Source organism: Babylonia areolata, chromosome 10, assembly GCF_041734735.1.
Source record: "Babylonia areolata isolate BAREFJ2019XMU chromosome 10, ASM4173473v1, whole genome shotgun sequence".
Classification (NCBI taxonomy): Eukaryota; Metazoa; Mollusca; class Gastropoda; order Neogastropoda; family Buccinidae; genus Babylonia; species Babylonia areolata.
This window is the reverse complement of record NC_134885.1, coordinates 5,602,745-5,623,234: the sequence shown is the minus strand read 5'-3', so window position 1 is coordinate 5,623,234 and position 20,490 is coordinate 5,602,745. Positions and strand designations below refer to the sequence as shown.

Below are 20,490 nucleotides of genomic sequence, written 5' to 3'. Positions count from 1 at the left end.
ACATACGTGATTTCACCTGAAGGGAAAAACAACTACCTGGTTACTGGCCAGGAGAGGAGTAATATGATATAGGTGGACATACGTGATTTCACCTGAAGGGGAAAAACAACTACCTGGTTATTGGCCAGAGAGGAGAGGAGTAATGTGATATAGGTGGACATACATGATTTCACCTGAAGAGAAAAACAACTACCTTATTATCAGACCAAAGAGGAGAGGAGCAGTGTGAGACAAGTAAACACAGGTGATTTCACCTGAAGGGAAAAACACCTGCCACAGCACCAGTGAGAGCAAAGAGGAGAGCAGTAGTGTGAGATAAACGCCCCGTGTGTTAACAAGTCAGAATGACTCACATGATGATGGTATGTGGGCCTGGCCCACATGATGAAGGAATACCTTTCTTTGGGTCACGGGGTCAAGGTGAGCGCTGAAGAGGAGGGGTCAGGGTCAGAATGTTGGCTTGATTTGTAGCCAAGGTGAACAGCTAGAATGATTGGATATTTTGGGGGGATTTGAACAAATCCCTTTAAGAAAAACAACAACGAAATGTTGATAAGTTGTGTGTGTTTGTGTGTCTGTATGCCAATGTCTGGATGTATGTGTGCGTGTTGTCTTTCTGAGTGAGCTTGTGCATAGTCTTCTACTCTGTGTGTGCGTGTGTGTGTGTGTGTGTGTGTGTGTGTGAGTCTGTGTTCACAATTGAGGAAGGGACGAAGAGAGAGAGAGACACTGATACAGACGCACACACACACACACGCATACTGAGTCACTGACATGAAGGCCACTAGCCTTTATACAAAAGGGTCTAGGTGACACATTGGGGTAATTCAACATGCAGAAAGAATGTTTATTTCGCTCATCCAAACAAATAGTCTGTATTGTACATGAGTAATTGATAAGTGGATGAAAGGGAATTGTCAGTAAATTATACATAATATGTATGTGCATATTCATCTGTTTTCGCAACATCTTTTAGAAACTCTAGTTCTTCCATTGTATGTAAATTCGTATCTGTATTTTAAAGGATAATAAGTCCACATTACAAGATTTTTCTGTGAGGTAACACATGGATTTTATGGAACAGGAAGCAAGGTATTGTCATCAGCATTTATGAACTCTGAAATATATTTCTGGTGGATGTGACTGTTTATAACACACAACAATGAAGTGGTATTCATCTTTCAAAATGCTAGGACAGAACAGACAGAAAAGATGTACATAAGCATTCTGATATATTTTATTTATACCAAGCTCTTCTAGACCAAGCCATAATCTTATCAAAGTAGACTGGGAGACAGACAGACAGACAGACAGAGAGAAAGAGAGAGAGAGAGAGAGAGAGAGAGAGAGAGAGAGAGAATAATGTGTTCACAGGCTGATGTTTCCTGTTCTTGAATCACCCAGCTGTTGTCATCTCAGCTATGTTTTTTTCCCCTGCTCTGTATCACTACTTCTTCTTCTTCTTCTGTGTTCACTCGTATGCACACGAGTGGGCTTTTACGTTTTTACCCCGCCATGTAGGCAGCCATACTCCGTTTTCGGGGTGTGTGCATGCTGGGTATGTTCTTGTTTCCATAACCCACCGAACGCTGACATGGATTGTAGGATCTTTAACGTGCGTATTTGATCTTCTGCTTGCATATACACACGAAGGGGGTTCAGGCGCTAGCAGGTCTGCACATATGTTGACCTGGGACATCGTAAAAATCTCCACCCTTTACCCACCAGGCACCGTCACCGTGATTCGAACCCGGGACCCTCAGATTGACAGTCCAACGCTTTAACCACTTGGCTATTGCGCCCGTCTGTATCACTACTTCAAATTTGATTCCGTGGGCCATTCTCCACGTCGTCTGCTTCAGTTATTTATTTATTAGTTCAGTAGGCAGTTAGCTGTAGAATACCCCTCTCCTCTCCTCTCTCTCTCTCTCTCTCTCTCTCTCTCTCTCTCTCTCTCTCTCTCTCTCTCTCCTACCTGCATTTATGAAGTGGTGCTTATTGATTTTTGTGAAACTTGCATGTAGTGTACAAACACCATGATTCTCAACCTCCCGAGCACTGTTGACAGGTGGTGTGTGTGTGTGTGTGTGTGTGTGTTACAGCGAACACGGAGGTAAATGCTACAGGTGTTGTGTGTTTTATGTGTGTGTTACAGTTAACACAGAGGTAAATCCTTCAGGTGTCATGTTTCATATACATGTGTGTGTTCAGTGAACACAGAGACCAATGCTACAGGTGTTGTGTGCTGTATGTGTGCATTATAGTGAACAGGGAGGTAAATGCTACACGTGTTGTATGTGTGTGTTACAGTGGACAGGGAGGTAAATGCTACACGTGTTGTATGTGTGCGTTACAGTGAACAGGGAGGTAAACGCTACACGTGTTGTATGTGTGTGTTACAGTGAACTGGGAGGTCAGTGCTACGCATGTTGTATGCGTGTGTTACAGTGAACAGGGAGGTAAATGCCACAGGTGTTGTGTGTTGTACTTGTGTGTTACAGTGAACAGTGAGGTAAATGCTACAGGTGTCGTGTGTTGTATATGTGTGTTACAGTAAACACGGAGGCCAATGCTCGGCGAATCAACTTTGTGGAACAATGTTTTGGTTCTTCGGGACAGGTAGGGGTTGGACAATAGCAACATGCTGAATCTGTAGAGAGCAGTGCAGACTTTGATGGTTAATTTCCATAATATAACACAGGTGGACATGTATAAAAATAAAGATTAAAGTGCTTTTTGTAAGAAAAATCTGAATTAACAACTAAATACAAAGGGAGTGAGATAAATTAGTTCCTTTTTCTGGAAATGATATTGGACCCTTTGTCGTTGTTGTTGTTGTTGTTGATGATTGTGTGCATAAACTTTTACTGTTTGTTCGAAAATGAATTTATGTTCTGAAACTTTTGACTACATTTATGATGTAGGTATTATGCTCTGTTCAAATCTGATTAAGATCAGAAGGATAACATGATTGTAGTTTGTATAATGCTTGTATATGATGTATTATTGCTCTACAACAGTGCTAAGAATATGTATGAATTGAATCAATCAATGTAAAATATTCATAGGAACCAAGACAGTGCCAGTTAACGTGTAATACTAGTGTGGACAGGAGCTGAGAGAATGATTGTAACCAATTGGATATGTCTGTGAATTGAGACAATGAAGAGTATGCATCATGTCTGCAAATTGAGACAGTGTTAAAAGCATATGTGACAAGGATGACGATGGAGACTATTTGAAACTATGTGTAACACCTGTGTCTGTGAATTGAGACAGTGTAAGGGCAAGTGTATGAAAAACAAGAGAGGCAAGGCCTTCAAGACTCACTTGTGATAAATTACGTCCCCTAGCATTAATTACAGAGTAATTTCCCTTTTTTACTATCTGCACCAAAAAACGTTTGCAAAAATAAATAAAAACTCCATGCTTAGCAAAAGAAGCTCCTGTTTGAACAAAAAATGATAATAATGACTCCTCTTGTTGTTGTGTCAGAATAAGAGGTCAAAGTTCCAAGTTTAGAGAACACAAAAATTATAAATATAACAGTAAATGCAGTTTGCATATAATTAGGCTTCTTTTATTATTTTTTTGTGCCCATCCCAGAGGTGCAATATTGTTTTAAACAAGATGACTGGAAAGAACTGAATTTTTCCTATTTTTATGCCAAATTTGGTGTCAACTGACAAAGTATTTGCAGAGAAAATGTCAATGTTAAAGTTTACCACGGACACACACACACACGGGCACACACACACACACACACACACACAGACAACCGAACACCGGGTTAACTAACTCAGTACGGCCAGTCCTCTCTTCTCCTCTACACAGACCCCTCGGATGTCCAGTGGGTGTCTCAATGACCCAACCTTTAGCTTCCATCGTCAGAATTGTGGTATTCTTTGTCAACATTCACCTCTTCAGTATAAGAGCTTTCCGCTTGCAATATTTTGATGGTGATATTTGGGGTGAAACGCTGTTAATGTCGTCTCTTTCGCCGTTCGTATCGAGAGAGTTAAAACATAGGCTCACTTTGTTTACACAAGTGAGTCAAAAAACCAAACAAATAAAAAAACAGAACAAGGATTGAGGCGGATGTGAAACTCTGTGTTTGACAGCCACTAGCCATTGCCGGACGGGTGTTGGTAGGAGAGGGGGTGCTGACGAAACTGTGCCGCAAGAAACCCAAACCCCGACAGTTCTTCCTCTTCAACGACATCCTGGTGTACGGCAACATCATCATTCACAAGAAGAAGGTACAGGGGGCTGGTTCGGTGCTGTGGTGTGTGTGCTGTGGACTTGGTTCCATGCTATGTTGTGTGCTGTGTTGTGTGCTGGGGACTTGGTTCCATGCAACGTTGTGTGCTGTGTTGTGTGCTGGGGACTTGGTTCAGTGCTGTGGTGTGTGCTGTGGACTTGGTTCAGTGCTGTGGTGTGTGCTGTGGACTTGGTTCAGTGCTGTGGTGTGTGCTGGGGACTTTGTTCAGTGCTGTGGTGTGTGTTGGGGACTTTGTTCAGTGCTGTGGTGTGTGCTGTGGATTTGGTTCAGTGCTGTGGTGTGTGCTGTGGATTTGGTTCAGTGGTGTGTTGTGTGCTGTGGACTTGGTTCCATGCTGTGTTGTGTGCTGGAGATTGGTTCAGTGCTGTGGTGTGTGCTGCGGACTTGGTTCAGGGCTGTGGTGTGTGCTGTGTTGTGTGCTGTGGACTTGTGTGCAGATGTTCAGTGCTGTGTTGTGTGCTGTGGACTTGGTTCAGTGCTGTGTTGTGTGCTGTGGACTTGGTTCAGGGCTGTGGTGTGTGCTGTGGGCTTGGTTCAGTGCTGTGGTGTGTGCTGTGGATTTGGTTCAGTGCTGTGGTGTGTGCTGTGGACTTGTGTGCAGATATCCATGCTGTGTTGTGTGCTGTGGACTTGGTTCAGTGCTATGATGTGTGCTGTGGACTTGGTTCAGTGCTGTGTTGTGTGTTGTGGACTTGGTTCAGTGCTGTGGTGTGTGCTGTGGACTTGGTTCAGTGCTATGATGTGTGCTGTGGACTTGGTTCAGTGCTGTGTTGTGTGCTGTGGACTTAGTTCAGTGCTGTGGTGTGTGCTGTGGACTTGGTTCAGTGCTATGATGTGTGCTGTGGACTTGGTTCAGTGCTGTGTTGTGTGTTGTGGACTTGGTTCAGTGCTGTGGTGTGTGCTGTGGACTTGGGTACAGATGGAATCATTCTGTGGTGGGGGGTGGTAGGGGTGGGGGTGGGGCAGAAAACAGAAACACACACACACACACACACACACACACACACACACACACGCACAATTCGCAATGTAGAATCAAAGTAAAGGGCAAGCTGGGCTCCAAGTTAAACTCTGAACTACCTCACACATAATTACCTTGCCAGTCGGTACATCATCAAAGAGACAGTTAACTGTTGTCATGGTAACTGATGGGAGAAAACACCCCAGTTGTTGCAGTCAAGAATGATGTGCACAGATGTCAGATCACAGCCACAAACACCAGGTACTTTAACCCTTTCGCTGCCAGGAAAATAAGATTTAAGTGAAATCTATTTGCCAGGGTTTTTTCACAAAAAACGGGTATAAATTTTCAAAAAATTCTGTGCTCTTTGTTATTGGAGAAAGACCCATAAAAGTATACATTTTCTGAAAGGGAAATGAATAAAGAATACAAAACACATGATGTTTTCCCATTTTATGCATTTTAAGTGACATGCTGTTGTTTTGAAATCAGTGTTTTGTTTTTTGTCACATTTTCAACTTGTTCATTACAAACATTAGTCTGGTAATTTGCACAAAAATATCATTTTCTGGACAAATGGATATCTGCACACACAAAATCATACTAGAACAACCACAATATAAAAAAACGGAAAAAGAAATAGATGCATTGTGACTTCTGCAAGTGATAATATGGATGTGAGGCCACGCCCCCTCAGTCTCCACCATCCTCCTCTTCACCCCTCTCACACCGTCACTTCATCAGACCGCGTTGGCTGAGTGCCAAGAAAATAGCTCATACGGTGCCCTGCTAAAAATTCGTCTGCTAGAGTTGAACAGCCTGCATCACTCACTGATAGTTGTATCTTGGCCACTCTCTTGATTGCTCCCTTTATTTTCTATCAAATCGTCCTATAAATGTTCACCACTGTCTTCTCCTTCGAATTTATGCTCCAATTCTTTCTGAGCATTAGCTGAAGAAAGTAATCTTGGTTGATTTAGTTCGCCACGAGCGCATGTCTTGAGCACGGAGTCAGTCCGACATTTTGTTGAGCGAGCGAGGAGAGGAGCCAGGCAAAGACTGCGGCCAGTAACCCAACCAAAACGTTCAAATAAAGGACTGCCTTATGACGCAGATGGTGTTTCTAGCTATGAATAGAATCCAGAAAGATTCCCCAAGCTAAAGCTACCAGCATTTTTGTCAACGAACTGAATGCAAAGCAGGGAAAAGTCAGAATATTTCGATGACGAGTTATCTCGTCATGCAGGCAGCGAAGCATACATGCTTGCCATGACGAGTTATCTCGTCATGCAGGCAGCCTAGGGGTTAATGACCAATTTTGTTCAGAGACCATACAGTCTTTAGTCTGTATATGGATCTTGAAAGCAATTTGTTTTTGTTGTTTCATTCACTTGCACACCACAGTTAGGTGATGACATTGTTTCTGAAAGGTAGCATGAATTCACTTGCACACCACAGTTTAATTACACATACTTAACCGCACAGTTTAAGGCCATCGTAAGTTTGTTGATGCAAAAGATTTACATTCCAAAAAAAAGACATAGTTTTTGTCTTTTTCTTTTTTATGCATAGTTTTTTTGGTTTACTATTGTTTTGTTTTGTTTTGTTGTATTCAGTGTATTGTGAAAACCGAAAAATTGCACTGCCTTGTTGTGTGGATGGAGTTGTATGGAGAGCTGAATGAAAATGACATTGTCTTGGGTACAAAAAGAATGACGCTGGTGTCTTGGACACGTCAGTTTGTTGATATGATTTCAGACAGGATTTCAAGAAATAGATTTCTTGGAAAACCAAAAGAAATATCACTGTCTTCCACTGATGTGTTGATGTCTGTTGCAGTATAACACACAGCATATACTGCCACTGGAGAACATCAAGTTGGAGAATGTGGAAGATGACGGACGTAAGTTTGAACTGTACTTGTTGTATGTATGTATGCATGCTGGACAAAAATAGGGCAGAAGGTTGTTTGAGAGGTTGTATGCTGCAGTTTGTGTGTGTGTGTGTGTGTGTGTGTGTGTGTGCGTGTCTGCGTGTGTGTGTGTCTGTGTGTGTGTGTGTGCGTATGTGTATGTGTGTGTGTGTGTGTTACACACATGTGTGCAGAATTACGATAAATGTCAGTTCACCCTGTTGTGAATAGACAACAGAGGAGGGTGGCAGAATGGTAGGTACACTGAACTGCCTCTTCTTCTTCTTCTGCGTTCACTCGTATGCACACGAGTGGGCTTTTACGTGTATGACCGTTTTTACCCCGCCATGTAGGCAGCCATACTCAGTTTTTGGGGGTGTGCATGCTGGGTATGTTCTTGTTTCCATAACCCACCGAACGCTGACATGGATTACAGGATCTTTAACGTGTGTATTTGATCTTCTGCTTGCGTATACACAGAAGGGGGTTCAGGCACTAGCAGGTCTGCACATATGTTGACCTGGGAGATCGTAAAAATCTCCACCCTTTACCCACCAGGCGCCGTCACCGTGATTCGAACCCGGGACCCTCAGATTGACAGTCCAACGCTTTAACCACTCGGCTATTGCGCCCGTCCGCTGAACTGCCAATATAGAGAGCCTGTGACGGTGTGGTTTCGAATCCTGCTCTCAAACTGAGCGTCTAGTCACTGAGACGATAAACCGAGGTCCCGTGTGCAGCATGCACTTGGAGCACTGAAAAAGAACCCATGGCACCAAAAGCGTTGTCCTCTGGTAAAATTGTTCAGAAGAAATCCACTCTTGATAGGTACACAAATATGTGATAAGCATGCATTTAAGGCCTCACTGAGCATGTTGGGTAGTGCTGCTCGTCAGGCATCTTTCTGAGCTGATGTGGTGTGGTGCATATGGAATTTTTCTGAATGCAGTGATTCCTCCTTGAGTTACTGAAACAGAAAACTGAAACTGTGCGTAGACAGAAAACCAGTGAGAAGATGGTGATGATATGGCTTGATGATGACGATTCCATGTTGATTGGCTACTTGCTGATGGACAGAGGTTTTTTTTTTGTTTTTTTTTCTCTCTTTTTTTTTTTTTCTCTCTTTTTTTTTTTTTTTGTAGCCTCAGTTTTATGCAAGTCCATGGAGCACATGTTTTCTTTTTTTTCTGTTTCTTTCTTTCTTTCTTTTCTTTAAATTCCTTTTTTTTTTCTTTTTTTTTTTTAGTGCTCAACAGGAGGCTTTCTTCATTGGCCAAAAAACAAAACAAAAGACAACAGAAAAAAAAAACACACAAAAATTCCACACACATACACGCACACTCGTCTACAAACACACATACACACGCTCATGCATACGCCCTCTCCCCCCACCCACACCCACCCCCACACACCAGGAAAAATCAGTTACACGAGATACACACCCAACCCACATATGGTGACCCTTGCTGTTTGGACAGAGTTACGCAATGGCTGGAAGATCATCAACCCCAGCAAGTCCTTCGTGGTGTATGCTGCTACGGCTACCGAGAAGAAAGAGTGGATGGCTCACATCAAGACCTGTGTTAACGAACTGCTGGCGAAACGTGAGTCACTGCTGTCGTGTTGTCATGAAGTGTGTGACGCTACAAGGTATGTCTGACGTGTACCTAAAGAAACAGATATGTTTGTTGTTGTTGAAAATATGTGAAAAAAGAGTGATTGAATTTTTTAAACCATATATTTATTTATTTTTTTTAGCAAGAAGCTTCAAATTGACTGGAGGAAATGCAGCTGTGTTTTTGAGCTTGCATTATCCGAAAAGATGGGGAAAAAAAAATGGGGGAAGAAGGGAGATTGATAACTGTTATGGATGTAAAGGATGTGTTAGATGATGTGACAGTGTGTGTGACATCAACAGTCGGTGTGACAGTGTGCATCATTTTTTTTATGTATTTATCTATTATTATTATTATTTATTTATTTATTTTGTAATTTTTTTTTTTCTCAAGGCCTGACTAAGCGCGTTGGGTTACGCTGCTGGTCAGGCATCTGCTTGGCAGATGTGGTGTAGCGTATATGGATTTGTCTGAACGCAGTGACGCCTCCTTGAGCTACTGAAAACTGAAACTGAAACTGCATCATTAGAAAGACATGTCAGACTATGTGACAGCATGCATGACATCATCAGACTATGTGACAGTGTTTGTGACATCATCAGAAAGACGTTTCAGACAATGTGACTGTGTATGACAATATCAGACAATGTTACAGTGTGTATAACATCATCAGATGATGTGACATTGTGCTTGACATCATCTGAAAGATGTGTCAGATGATGTAACTGTGTGTGACATCATCAGACAACGTGACAGGATGTGTGACATCATGTGTGACATCAGAAAGACATGTCAGACGATATGGCAGTGTGTGTGACATCATCAGTCGATGTGATTGCGCATGACATCATTTCAAAGACGTGTCAAATGTGCGACATCATCAAAAAAACGTGTCAGACGATATGACAGTGTGTGTGACATCATCAGAAAAATGTGTCAGACGATATGACAGTGTGTGTGACATCATCTGACGCCTGTTTCAGGGGGTGTGGCGCAGAACCTTCTGGAAGACTCCCCGGTCTGGGTGCCTGACTCGGCCACCAAAGTGTGTCAGCACTGCAAACGGTCCGAGTTCACTGTCATCAACAGGCGGGTAGGTGATCGCACCACTGGGGAGGGGGGATGAGGGGGGAGGGGTTTGGGGGGGCGTGGTGACGTGAAGGTGAAAGGAGTGGAGAAAAATACTCGATCGCCCAATCAGGCTAAGTAGTTTTGTGACCTGTTGTGATTCATCATCAGACACAAAACGAGAGTGCCAAAGAATCGATAGACAGAAAATACAAAAAAAAAAAAAATTAGCCGTATGCAGAGCACAGGAGCAAGAGTCAAAAGACGGGCGCTAGTCAGGGGTGCAAAGGGGAGGTAACCTACAACTCGGGAGGTTATAGGCCGTAGCTACTTAAGTTTTCTCCGCATATGCGAGTAGTAGTTTGCACAGGACAGGAATCAGACCCCTGCCGGAGTCTGCACTTGTGGGTCACGGTAAGTATGTTACTGAAACGTAATTTTAGGAAGAAAATTTCCTTTCAGCTTTCAGTTTCAGTTTCTCAAGGAGGCGTCACTGCTTTCAGACAAATCAATGTATGCTACACCACTGCCAAGTAAGCAGATGCCCAACAGCAACATAACCCAACAAGTTTGTCAGGCCTTGAATGCATGGATACATATTTGTGGATTCCTTCTACAGATTTTTCTCAGGCAACACACTTCTTCAGTGCGCCAGGTGAGTTGCTGCTGGTTTATCGTCTCATCCGAATGACTAGGTGTTCAGTTTGATTTTCCAGTCAAACTTAGGAGAAAAGGTCAAGAGCTGGAATCAGACCGACATACTCACAGACAATGTGTTGGCAGCCAGTATCTTAACCATTCTGTTACTTTCTTCCTTAAAGAAAATGAAAATGAAAACGGGTGAAAAGAAACCTTTGTTGGTGATGAAATCTTACCTAAGACATTCAAGGACGGTTCAGAACAAATGTTAGGAAGAGAAGGAGGGGTTGGGTTTGTGTGCGTGTGTGTGTGTGCGTGTGTGCGTGTGTGTGTATGCGTGTGTGTGTGTGTGTGTTCGTTCTTTAGTTTAGCGTCTTTTCACTGACAGTGATATTAGACGATTTAAAAAAAATAGCATACATAATGTTGCTTTTTCTTTAATTCTCATCAAGTGTTAAAATGACTCATCGTTCCCAGTTTCTTCTTTTGCTTCTTCTTTTTCATCTTTTTCCTTTTGTTGATATTATGATTATAGCACAGCGACAACACTGACAACTTGGTATCGTGTTGTTTCCAGTACCATTGCAAACACTACAGTCTGGTAGTGTGCGACATGTGTTCTATATAAATGCTGTTCATTATTTGTATTTTGTATTTGTATCTCTTTTTATCTCAACAGATTTCTCTGTGTGAAATTTGGGCTGCTCTCCCCAGGGAGAGCACGTGGCTACACTACAGCGCCACCCTTTTTTTTTTTTTTTTTTCCTGTGTGCAGTTTTATTTGTTTTTCCTATCAAAGTGGATTTTTCTACAGAATTTTGCCAGGGACAACCCTTTTGTTGTCGTGGATTCTTTTACATGCGCTAAGTGCATGCTGCACACGGGACCTCGGTTTATCGTCTCATCTGAATGACTAGCGTCCAGACCACCACTTAAGATCTAGTGAAGGGGGAGAAAATATCGGCAGCTGAGTCGTGATTCAAACCAGCGCGCTCAGATTCTCTCACTTCCTAGGCAGACGCATTACCTTTACCTCTAGGCCATCACTCCACTCTTATTATTATTATTATGATAGTGCATGACATGACACTTGTCGACAACACTAACAACTGGATGCCATGTGTTTCCAGCATCACTGCTGACACTGCAGTCTGGTGGTGTGCAACACGTGTTCTACTATATAAATACTATTCATTATTGTAATTATTGTTGTTTTTGTCATCAACATAGCGCATGACATGACAGTTGTTGACAACACTGACAACTGGACGTCACGTTTGTTTCCAGCATCACTGCCGACACTGCGGCCTGGTGGTGTGCAACACATGTTCCTCGAAGCGCTGGCTGCTGCCTCAGCAGTCGTCCCGGCCACTGCGTGTGTGTCTGACCTGCTTCCAACAGCTGTCTGGAAAGTCCCCAAGCCAGGGGGACAAGTCTGCCACCGCCTGTATGGGAGACTATTCTTCTTCTTCTGGTTCTGCTGCTTCATCTGCTTCTGCTTCTTTGTCTTCGTCTTTTTCTTCTGCTTTTTCTTTGTCTTCTTCTTCTGCTTCTTCTTCGTCTTCTTCTTCTTCTTCTTCTTCTTCGTCTTCTTCGTCTTTGTCTTCTTCTTCTTCTTCTGCTTCTTCTTTTTCTTCTTCTGCTCCTTCTTCTTCTTCTACTTCTACCTTCTCTTTTGCTGCTTCTTCTTCTTCTCTTTCTTCTTTTTCTGCTTCTTCTGCTTCTTCGTCTTTTTCTTCTTCTCTGTCTCTGTCTTTTTCTTCTTGTCAGTGTAATGTCTTCTCCATATTGATACTGATTGTTGGTTGTTGGTGTCACATCTTCTCCATGTTGATATTGATTGTCGGTTTCACATCTTCTCCATGTTGATACTGATTGTTGGTTGTTGGTGTCACATCTTCTCCATGTTGATACTGATTGTCAGTGTCACACTTTCTCCATGTCACTGATGATGTTTTTCTCCAGACACTGTGATAGCCACGGGGGAGGACTCGTCAGGCGAGGACACGTCTGACGACGAAGACGAGAAAACAGAGGGAGCTGGGAATGTGGCAGGAGTCGGAGACGATGTGGTCACCTTTGATGATGTGAGTCTTCTGTCACTGCTAGTGTTGGGGAGGGGATGGTTTTGTTTTGAAGACGGGCTCTGTCAGGATCAGCGTTTTCTTTTCAAGACGTAATTTTCTCTTTACTGAGGTGATAAAGTTGTTCTCATTCAGATTCTACTTGATTTCTCTTAGTGAGAACTTATTCTCAGCCTGGTTTCTGTTTTGTGGTCACTTATTTGGTGGTAAGGTGGGAGGGTATGGGAGAGGGGCGAAGGGGAAGTGTGTTTGTGTCATCAGTGACATCATATACAGTTTTATATCTGATATTCTATCAGTGTAAAGTATCAGTTTCAGGAGAATCGGCACTTTGTCTCTCTGACAAAAAAGTTTGCTAAATATCTATATTTGCTGACGACGGATGCTCTGTGCAAGACACTGATGCCCCATGATCCCCATGTCTCCAACAGGCCCACTTCCAGACCTACGACTGAGAACACAGAGAGAAGGGAATGAAACAGGAATGGGGGAGAGACAGCACCTTGCAGTCACCTATCATGCTACGCTTTGGATAATCATCAGCAGCCATTACCAGTGAAACAAGTCCTTCCGGAGAGTTCTTCTTCACCCGACGCCAGGAGTCACAATTCGTAGGCTGTGGATCTTTTTGTGGAGTGCTGTAAACAGCTCACTGTGCCTTATTTATAGCTGTTTGTGGTTCTCGTGATGTCTTTAACATGCCAGTAAAAGTTCAGTCTGTAGGGAATTTGTTCTCTCTGTAGTTTTCTCGTAATGCACCCAGTTCTTAGGGAATTCTTCTCTCTGTGGTAATCATGATGTCTTCAAAACAGCATTGGGTGTTTCCTTTGGGAATTCTCTGTTCGGTACTCATAATGTCTTTAAAACAGCTTTGGATGTTTAGTCCTGTGGGAATCCTTTCTTTGGTACTCCTGATGTCTTCAACTCAGCATTGGATGTCCAGTCCTTAGGGAATTCTCTCTGTGGTAATCATAATGTCTTCAACACAGCATTCAGTGTGCAGTCCTTAAAGAATTCTTCTCTCTGTCGTACCCACAATGTTTTCAAAACAGCATTGGGTGTTTAGTCCTTAGGGCATTCTCTCTTTGGTACTCATAATGTTTTCATCACAGCAATGGATGTCCAGTCCTTCGGGAATTCTTAACTCTGCGGATATCATGATGTCTTCATCGCAGCATTAGGTGTTTTGTCCTCAAGGAATTCTTCTCTATGTGGTTATCATGATGTCTTCAGCACAGCATTGGGTGTTCAGTCCTTAGGGAATTCTCTCTGTGGTAATCATAAACGTTTTAAACACAGTATTTGGTGTTAAGTCCTTAAGGAATTCTTCTCCCTGTGGTACTCCTGATGTCTTCATCAAAACAGTTGATGCTTCAGTCCATAATGAATTCTGTGGGTTTTACAGTAGTGTCTGATAAGGATTGGTGACATCATTGTATCATTACTGTTTTATTCAGTTATGGAAATTTCCTTTTTGACTTTTTTAACGTCTTCAGGTACTAACATTTTCTCTTTGTATTTTCCAAACAGTACCACACTTGTACTACTAACCTCACGTAACATGAATAAAAAAAATAAAAAAAAATTGTACAGTTTTAGAGACTAAAGCATGTTTTGGTAAGTTTGTTGATGCAAAAGGTTTACATTCCAAAAAAAGACATGGATTTTTGTCTTTTTCTTTTTTATGCATTGTTTTGGTTTACTGTTGTTTTATTTTGGTTGTAACCAGTGTCTTGCAAAGAACAAAAAATTGCACTATGATGTTGTATGTTTAACATAAGGAGAGCTGAATTAAAATGAAAATGCGGTGTGTTCAGAAAGTATGCTGCTGGTTTCTTGGACACATTCTCATGAAAATCATCATTTATGGTGACCACATCACATCACTGGGTAGACAGTGTGTGCATGCTTTAACCTGCATGGTAATCATGCATGAGACATCATAATGTAAGCTTTCACATGGTGGAATTTTGTTTAATGTCTGGTCACAGATACAGGCGATTGTAGACAAAGATTTTAAAAGTGTGATCCATTTTTTTTGCCAAAATGCCGAAGGTTGACTGGGAGCGGCTTCCTTTTGTCCCCCTCCCCATCTCAAAACCAGTAGTTCACAGGTGAACACACGGTACTGTATTACTATATTTTGTATCATATTACTCTTTGTCACAACAGATTTCTCTGTGTGAAATTCAGGCTGCTCTCCCCAGGAGATCGCACCACTAACAGCACAATCCTTTTTTTCTCTTTTTTTTTTCTGCCTTCAGGAGTATTTGTCTGCATAACAAAGTGGATTTTTCTACAGAATTTTGCCAGGGACAGCCCTTTTGTTACTCTGGGTGCTTACTGCATGCTACACACAGAAACTCGGTTTATTGTCTCATCTGAATGACTAGCATCCAGACCACCTCGAAAGGTCTAGAGGAAGGGGAGAAAATTCTGGCGAGAGTGGGATTCGATCCCTTGCGCTCGGATTCTCTTGCTTCCTAGGTGGACGTGTTACCACCAGGCCACCATTCCACACACTACAACCATCTGGCTTTGCTTTCGCCATGTGACTGTGCGAGGGGCAGTGGATGATGGGGAGTAATGTTGAAGTTCAGGTAGTACTGGGATTATGTGCCCTTTCTCTGCCAAAGAAGGAAAACAAACCTGCAGTCTTTGCCAGAAACTGTCCTGGTCTTTTGACTTACATGTTTAGGAACATTATCCATTCTGTGATGAGTGTTGGAGAAAAAAAAGAAGAGAGTAAATGCTCAGAGATTTCACAGTTTATGTTTCCAGTAATATTTATCTGAGGAGATTTCAGTTGTTTTAATGACTTATGTACTTAGGTCCAAATTCCCACAGCAGACATTTCTGCAATATTCCAGTGTTGTTGGGTGTCATCTTTGAGGTGACCTGGTGTCCTTCACTTCTATGATGTATCATCCCCCATTCTGTCTTCACATTGTACTGTATTCTATTGTATTGGATTGGATTGTATTGTCTTGTATTGTATCATATTGTATTGGATTGTATTGTATACCTCTTTGTCACAACAGATTTCATGGCATGAAATTTGGGTGTCTTTCCCTGTAGTTATCAACAGACCAATGTATGCATTGAAATGTAATAATAATGATAATAATAATATAGTTTTTATGTACACATGTATGCATTGTAACCTGTCATTCTATGCAGTCTGTGGAAACTCCTGAACTTAGTGTGCTCTCACTAACAGGCATATGCAACATTCATTGAATCATTGAATAAACAGATAGGTGATGCTTTGTGAGTGGACTTTTCAGAGGAGACGAAACAACAGCTTGTGTTCTTGTGCAAGAGTCATGTTCTGGGTAGGAGATTTAATCTTTTTAGCAGTATAACACTCACTTTCAGTATTGTATAACTCTTTTTTTTGTCACAACAGATTTCTCTGTATGGAATTAGGGCCGCTCTCCCCAGGGAGAGCCTCAGTGCAGTACAATGTCATTATTAAGTTGGAAAAAAACAACAGCAAAAAAAACACAAACAAACAAACCCCCCCCCCAAAAAAAAACCAACAACATAATATTGTCTCTCTGGCTTTGACAATCATGTCTTTTTCTTTCTTTTCTTTTTTCTAGTAAGGACACCAATCTGGATTTAACCATCTGCCTGTGGGGCAGTCTTTTTGCTTTTCTTTCCTGCTTGTCAGTTCATTAATAAAATTGAAAATTATTGGATGCACTTAAGTATGGATCATATTCACAGCCTTCATCATGTGGTAATTATCGTCACTCTTCATAGCAGTCTGTCATGTAAGAACCTCAATGACTGGTTCAAAACAATAACAGACAGCTGTCTGTAGTCAATGACTGGTTCGAAACAATAACAGACAGCAGTCTGTAGTCTAAGAACCTCAGTGATAAGTATAAAACAAGTTGAACTTTTCCAGTGATGTGATTTAATTAATGCAACAGTCCAGCAAAGTGTTCAAGCTGCATTGAAGTATCGTCTTTGTCACTTCAGTAAATCCCAGTCTTTTGATGCTTTAAACAATTTTTTTTAAATTTAAAGAAACAACACAGCATAAGCACATAAACAGAAAAAGCATGGGAAGGGCATGGTTTATTTAAGCTCTACCCAATAAGTAAGAATCAAGAACAAGACTTATGCAGACAAGTAAAGGAATCAGTGTGATTATACTTTCATTGACAAGTGCAAGGCAAACCAGTACACCAAGAAACACAAAATTAATAATAATAATAATGGTATTTATATAGCGCTGAATCTTGTGCAGAGACAAATCAAAGCGCTTTCACACCAGTCATTCACACGCATGCATAACTCTAAAACTGTAGAAACTAAAGACAAGGAAGGGCAGGCAAGGGAGGCTATTTTGGGAAGAGGTGGGTTTTAAGGCCAGACTTGAAAGAGCTGAGAGTGGAGACTTGACTTGAAGCGAAAGAGGAAGTTCATTCCAGTCGCAAGGTCCAGAGACCGGGAAAGAACGGCGGCCAACAGTTGAGTGTTTGAATCTTGGTATGCATAAACAGAGTGGATCCGAAGCCGATCGTAGTGAGCGAGATGGAGTGTAGAGGTGAAGGCAGCCACAGAGATAGGAAGGGGCAGTTTTGTGTATACATTTATAACATAGAGTGCTGATCTTGTACTTTATTCGGCGTGAGACAGGGAGCCAGTGGAGATGTTGCAAAAGGAGTGATGTGCTCAGATCTTTTCTTTCTGAGGATGAGTTGGGCAGCAGAGTTTTGTATGCGCTGAAGGGACTGAATGGATGAAGCAGGCAAACCAGACAATAGAGAGTTACAGTAGTCAAGGCGAGAGAGACTGAGAGAAACGACAAGTCTAGATGTTGCATCAGTGGACAGATATTTCCGGACGGCACTGATGCGCCGCAGTTGACAGTAGCAGGACTGACATGTCTGGCTTTGTTACTTACCGGTTATCTGACATACTTGGGACATACTGTGCATTGACTGCCCCTCTCCAGCACAAAGGTAATTATATCACAAATACCTTTTGTCACCTTATCAATAGCTGTTCAGCAGCATTAAACCATTTCACTGTTACAGATTCATCAATGTGATTTGCCACTTGTTGCAAATCCAATGATTCCAGTTTGTGTTCGTCGTAGAATATGTAGCCTGTTATTTTCTGAAGGTCTAGGTATAATTTTGTTGTTGTTATTATCATCATATTGTAAATAAAATGCATTTTTAAATGTGAATATGCTTTGAAGTGTCTTAATGTGCACAGACTATGATACATATTGTTATTACTGTTCTGCACATTCCTTGTAGTGCCATGATTTATGATGTAACACTGATGGTTTCTTCACTCAGCTCTGTGGAGGGAACTCGTGTATGCAGGTGCTTTCATGAACAGGATCACCTTTCAGATATGAGTGTTAGTTCATTCTTTCTTGCAAAAACTTTTCCGTATGTGCTTAGCTTTTTTACTTTCTTCCAAATTTCTGAAACCTTTCAGATATGAGTGTTAGTTCATTCTTTCTTGCAAAAACTTTTCCATATGTGGTTTGCTTTTTTACTTTCTTCCAAATTTCTAAAATGAGGATAGTTTGTCTCTCGTCTTTGTATGACTTCTGCTTTCTGTTGGTTTTTTTTGTTGTTGTTGCTGTTGTTTCTTTTCTAAAATGAGGATAGTTTGTCTCTGGTCTTTGTACGACTTCTGCTTTCTGTTGGTTTTTTTTGTTGTTGTTGTTTCTTTTCTAAAATGAGGATAGTTTGTCTCTGGTCTTTGTACGACTTCTGCTTTCTGTTGGTTTTTTTTTTTGTTGTTTCTTTTCTAAAATGAGGATAGTTTGTCTCTAGTTTTCGTATGATTCCTGTTTTCTGTGTGTGTGTGTTTTGTTTTGCTTTTGTTTTTGTGTATTTTCCGGTTTTTTTCCCCCCATGGAATTGTTTTGTGTGTGGGTTTTTGTGTTTTGTTTCTTTTCCTTTTCTTCCATGGAATTGTAGTTTTGATCGAAAGTTGTTTTATGGCTTTGTTAATTCTTTGATACTGTTACACACACAGTGTTATCGACCGTTTTTGTATTAAATTTTTTTATTTTTTATCTTTGAATCATTGTTTTCACCCTCTGCACTCCCCAGACCATTTCTGCTAATTCTGTGAATCCATTCATCTGTAGCACCCATCTGAGTTTTTGGCTGCTTGTCATGTTCTTTTTTTAAATACTACATATAACTACGCGATTATGATTATGTTTATATTCAATTTTTTGTTATTTATGCCTGTGTTCAGCAGCAGTTGGTTTTTGGGGGTGCTGGGGGGGTAATGCGTAATAATGCATCATTACGCTAATATTCACAGTACATTTTTTTTGGTCAATCCTCTTGAAGAATAGGATGGAACAGTGGCTTTTGTGCTGTTGAAATGGTGCCCAGTTTGTTTTCCTTTTGTTTTTTCAGGTTTCTTGTTCTTAATATTAATAATTCTTGATGATTTTTATATATATATATATATTTTTTTTTATTGAAACCATTCCTTATTACTGTTGCCATCTTAACTGCAATATGTGAAGGACAGCTATGTATACAGAACAGATTATCATTACGTTTTGACACCAGCTGTGACGAAACCCTTCATGCTGTTTAACTCTTTTGCTGCCAAATTTCAGTGTGAAAAACACTCTCCCCAGCACCAAAGATTTTAGACTAGTCTCTCTCAAGTCACACTGTTCCGTTTGAGTCAAAACAGTGGACTTGTTAACTTCAAACTCGGTCAAGGGGGAGAGGTTAGTCAATTTCCTGTTTTGCAGGAAATTTGCCTGCAGCTGTCATTTAAAAGAGATAATTTCTATTGTGAAACACAGTCTCTTTAACATGACCACTAGACGTCAACTGAAGTTGACGGGCGCAATAGCCGAGTGGTTAAAGCATTGGACTGTCAATCTGAGGGTCCCGGGTTTGAATCACGGTGACGGCGCCTGGTGGGTAAAGGGTAGAGATTTTTACGATCTCCCAGGTCAACATATGTGCAGACCTGCTAGTGCCTGAACCCCCTTCATGTGTATATGCAAGCAGATCAAATACGCACGTTAAAGATCCTGTAATCCATGTCAGTGTTCGGTGGGTTATGGAAACAAGAACATACCCAGCATGCACACCCCCGAAAATGGAGTATGGCTGCCTACATGTTGGGGTAAAAACGGTCATACACGTAAAAGCCCACTCGTGTGCATATGAGTGAACGCAGATGAAGAAGTCAACTGAATTTGCCAGTGGTGGTAAAAGAATTAAACCACCATGTTCACACATTCCCTCACTGCGTACTGAGAAACTTGCCATGCATGTGTGGTGTGCTGTAACATCATGCATTGTATGTATATTGTGATATGTTGTTATCCAATGTTGTTCAGGAGTGGGACTGGCTTTGGACAAACCTGTTTCACCCATCTCCTTCAAGCTGTGAATTTGAAACAACCCCCATCAGTATTGTATTATACACGTGTATGTGTGCATAGATTATTCAGTCTTTTTTTTGGTTGTTTATTGATCATTGAAAAATGGACATAATAAATAAACATTCAAGTTCTTTGAAGTTTGTTGATGATAACTTTAATTTGTTACCATCAGTTGGTGATCTTCTAGGGTGCGAGTTAGAAACCGTTAGGCCACGTTCACACTAAGCCCAGCCAGTTGCCGATAGCAGCTGACTAGGAATTGTGTGCACAATATTTTGTGCTTTCCTGCCATGGATGGCAGTGATAAGTGCTCACACTGGTCACCAGCCAGTGACGGGCGCAATAGCCGAGTGGTTAAAGCGTTGGACTTTCAATCTGAGGGTCTCGGGTTCGAATCATGGTGACGGCGCCTGGTGGGCTAAGGGTGGAGATTTTTACGATTTCCCAGGTCAACATATGTGCAGACCTGCTAGTGCTTGAACCCCCTTTGTGTGTATATGCAAGCAGAAGATCAAATACG

The 20,490-nt window shown here is 41.5% G+C and overlaps 1 protein-coding gene across 2 annotated transcripts in view; it reads left to right on the top strand.

Annotated features, from left to right (window-relative positions):
* LOC143286735 (pleckstrin homology domain-containing family F member 2-like) overlaps window positions 1-16,069 on the top strand; it is a 21,742-nt gene extending 5,673 nt beyond the window's left edge. Inside the window, exons 1-9 of one of the 2 annotated variants that reach the window (XM_076594456.1) lie at window positions 1-420; window positions 2,555-2,619; window positions 4,122-4,259; window positions 7,083-7,146; window positions 8,634-8,759; window positions 9,755-9,864; window positions 11,766-11,925; window positions 12,444-12,565; window positions 12,994-16,069. The exon at window positions 1-420 is cut by the window's left edge and continues 850 nt beyond it. In XM_076594456.1, the coding sequence (XP_076450571.1) occupies window positions 345-420; window positions 2,555-2,619; window positions 4,122-4,259; window positions 7,083-7,146; window positions 8,634-8,759; window positions 9,755-9,864; window positions 11,766-11,925; window positions 12,444-12,565; window positions 12,994-13,017 (885 nt within the window). In that variant the 5' untranslated portion in view covers window positions 1-344 and the 3' untranslated portion in view covers window positions 13,018-16,069. The remainder of the gene's footprint in view (window positions 421-2,554; window positions 2,620-4,121; window positions 4,260-7,082; window positions 7,147-8,633; window positions 8,760-9,754; window positions 9,865-11,765; window positions 11,926-12,443; window positions 12,566-12,993) is intronic. The other variant, XM_076594457.1, reaches the window with a different exon arrangement.
* Window positions 16,070-20,490: the final 4,421 nt, after the last annotated feature.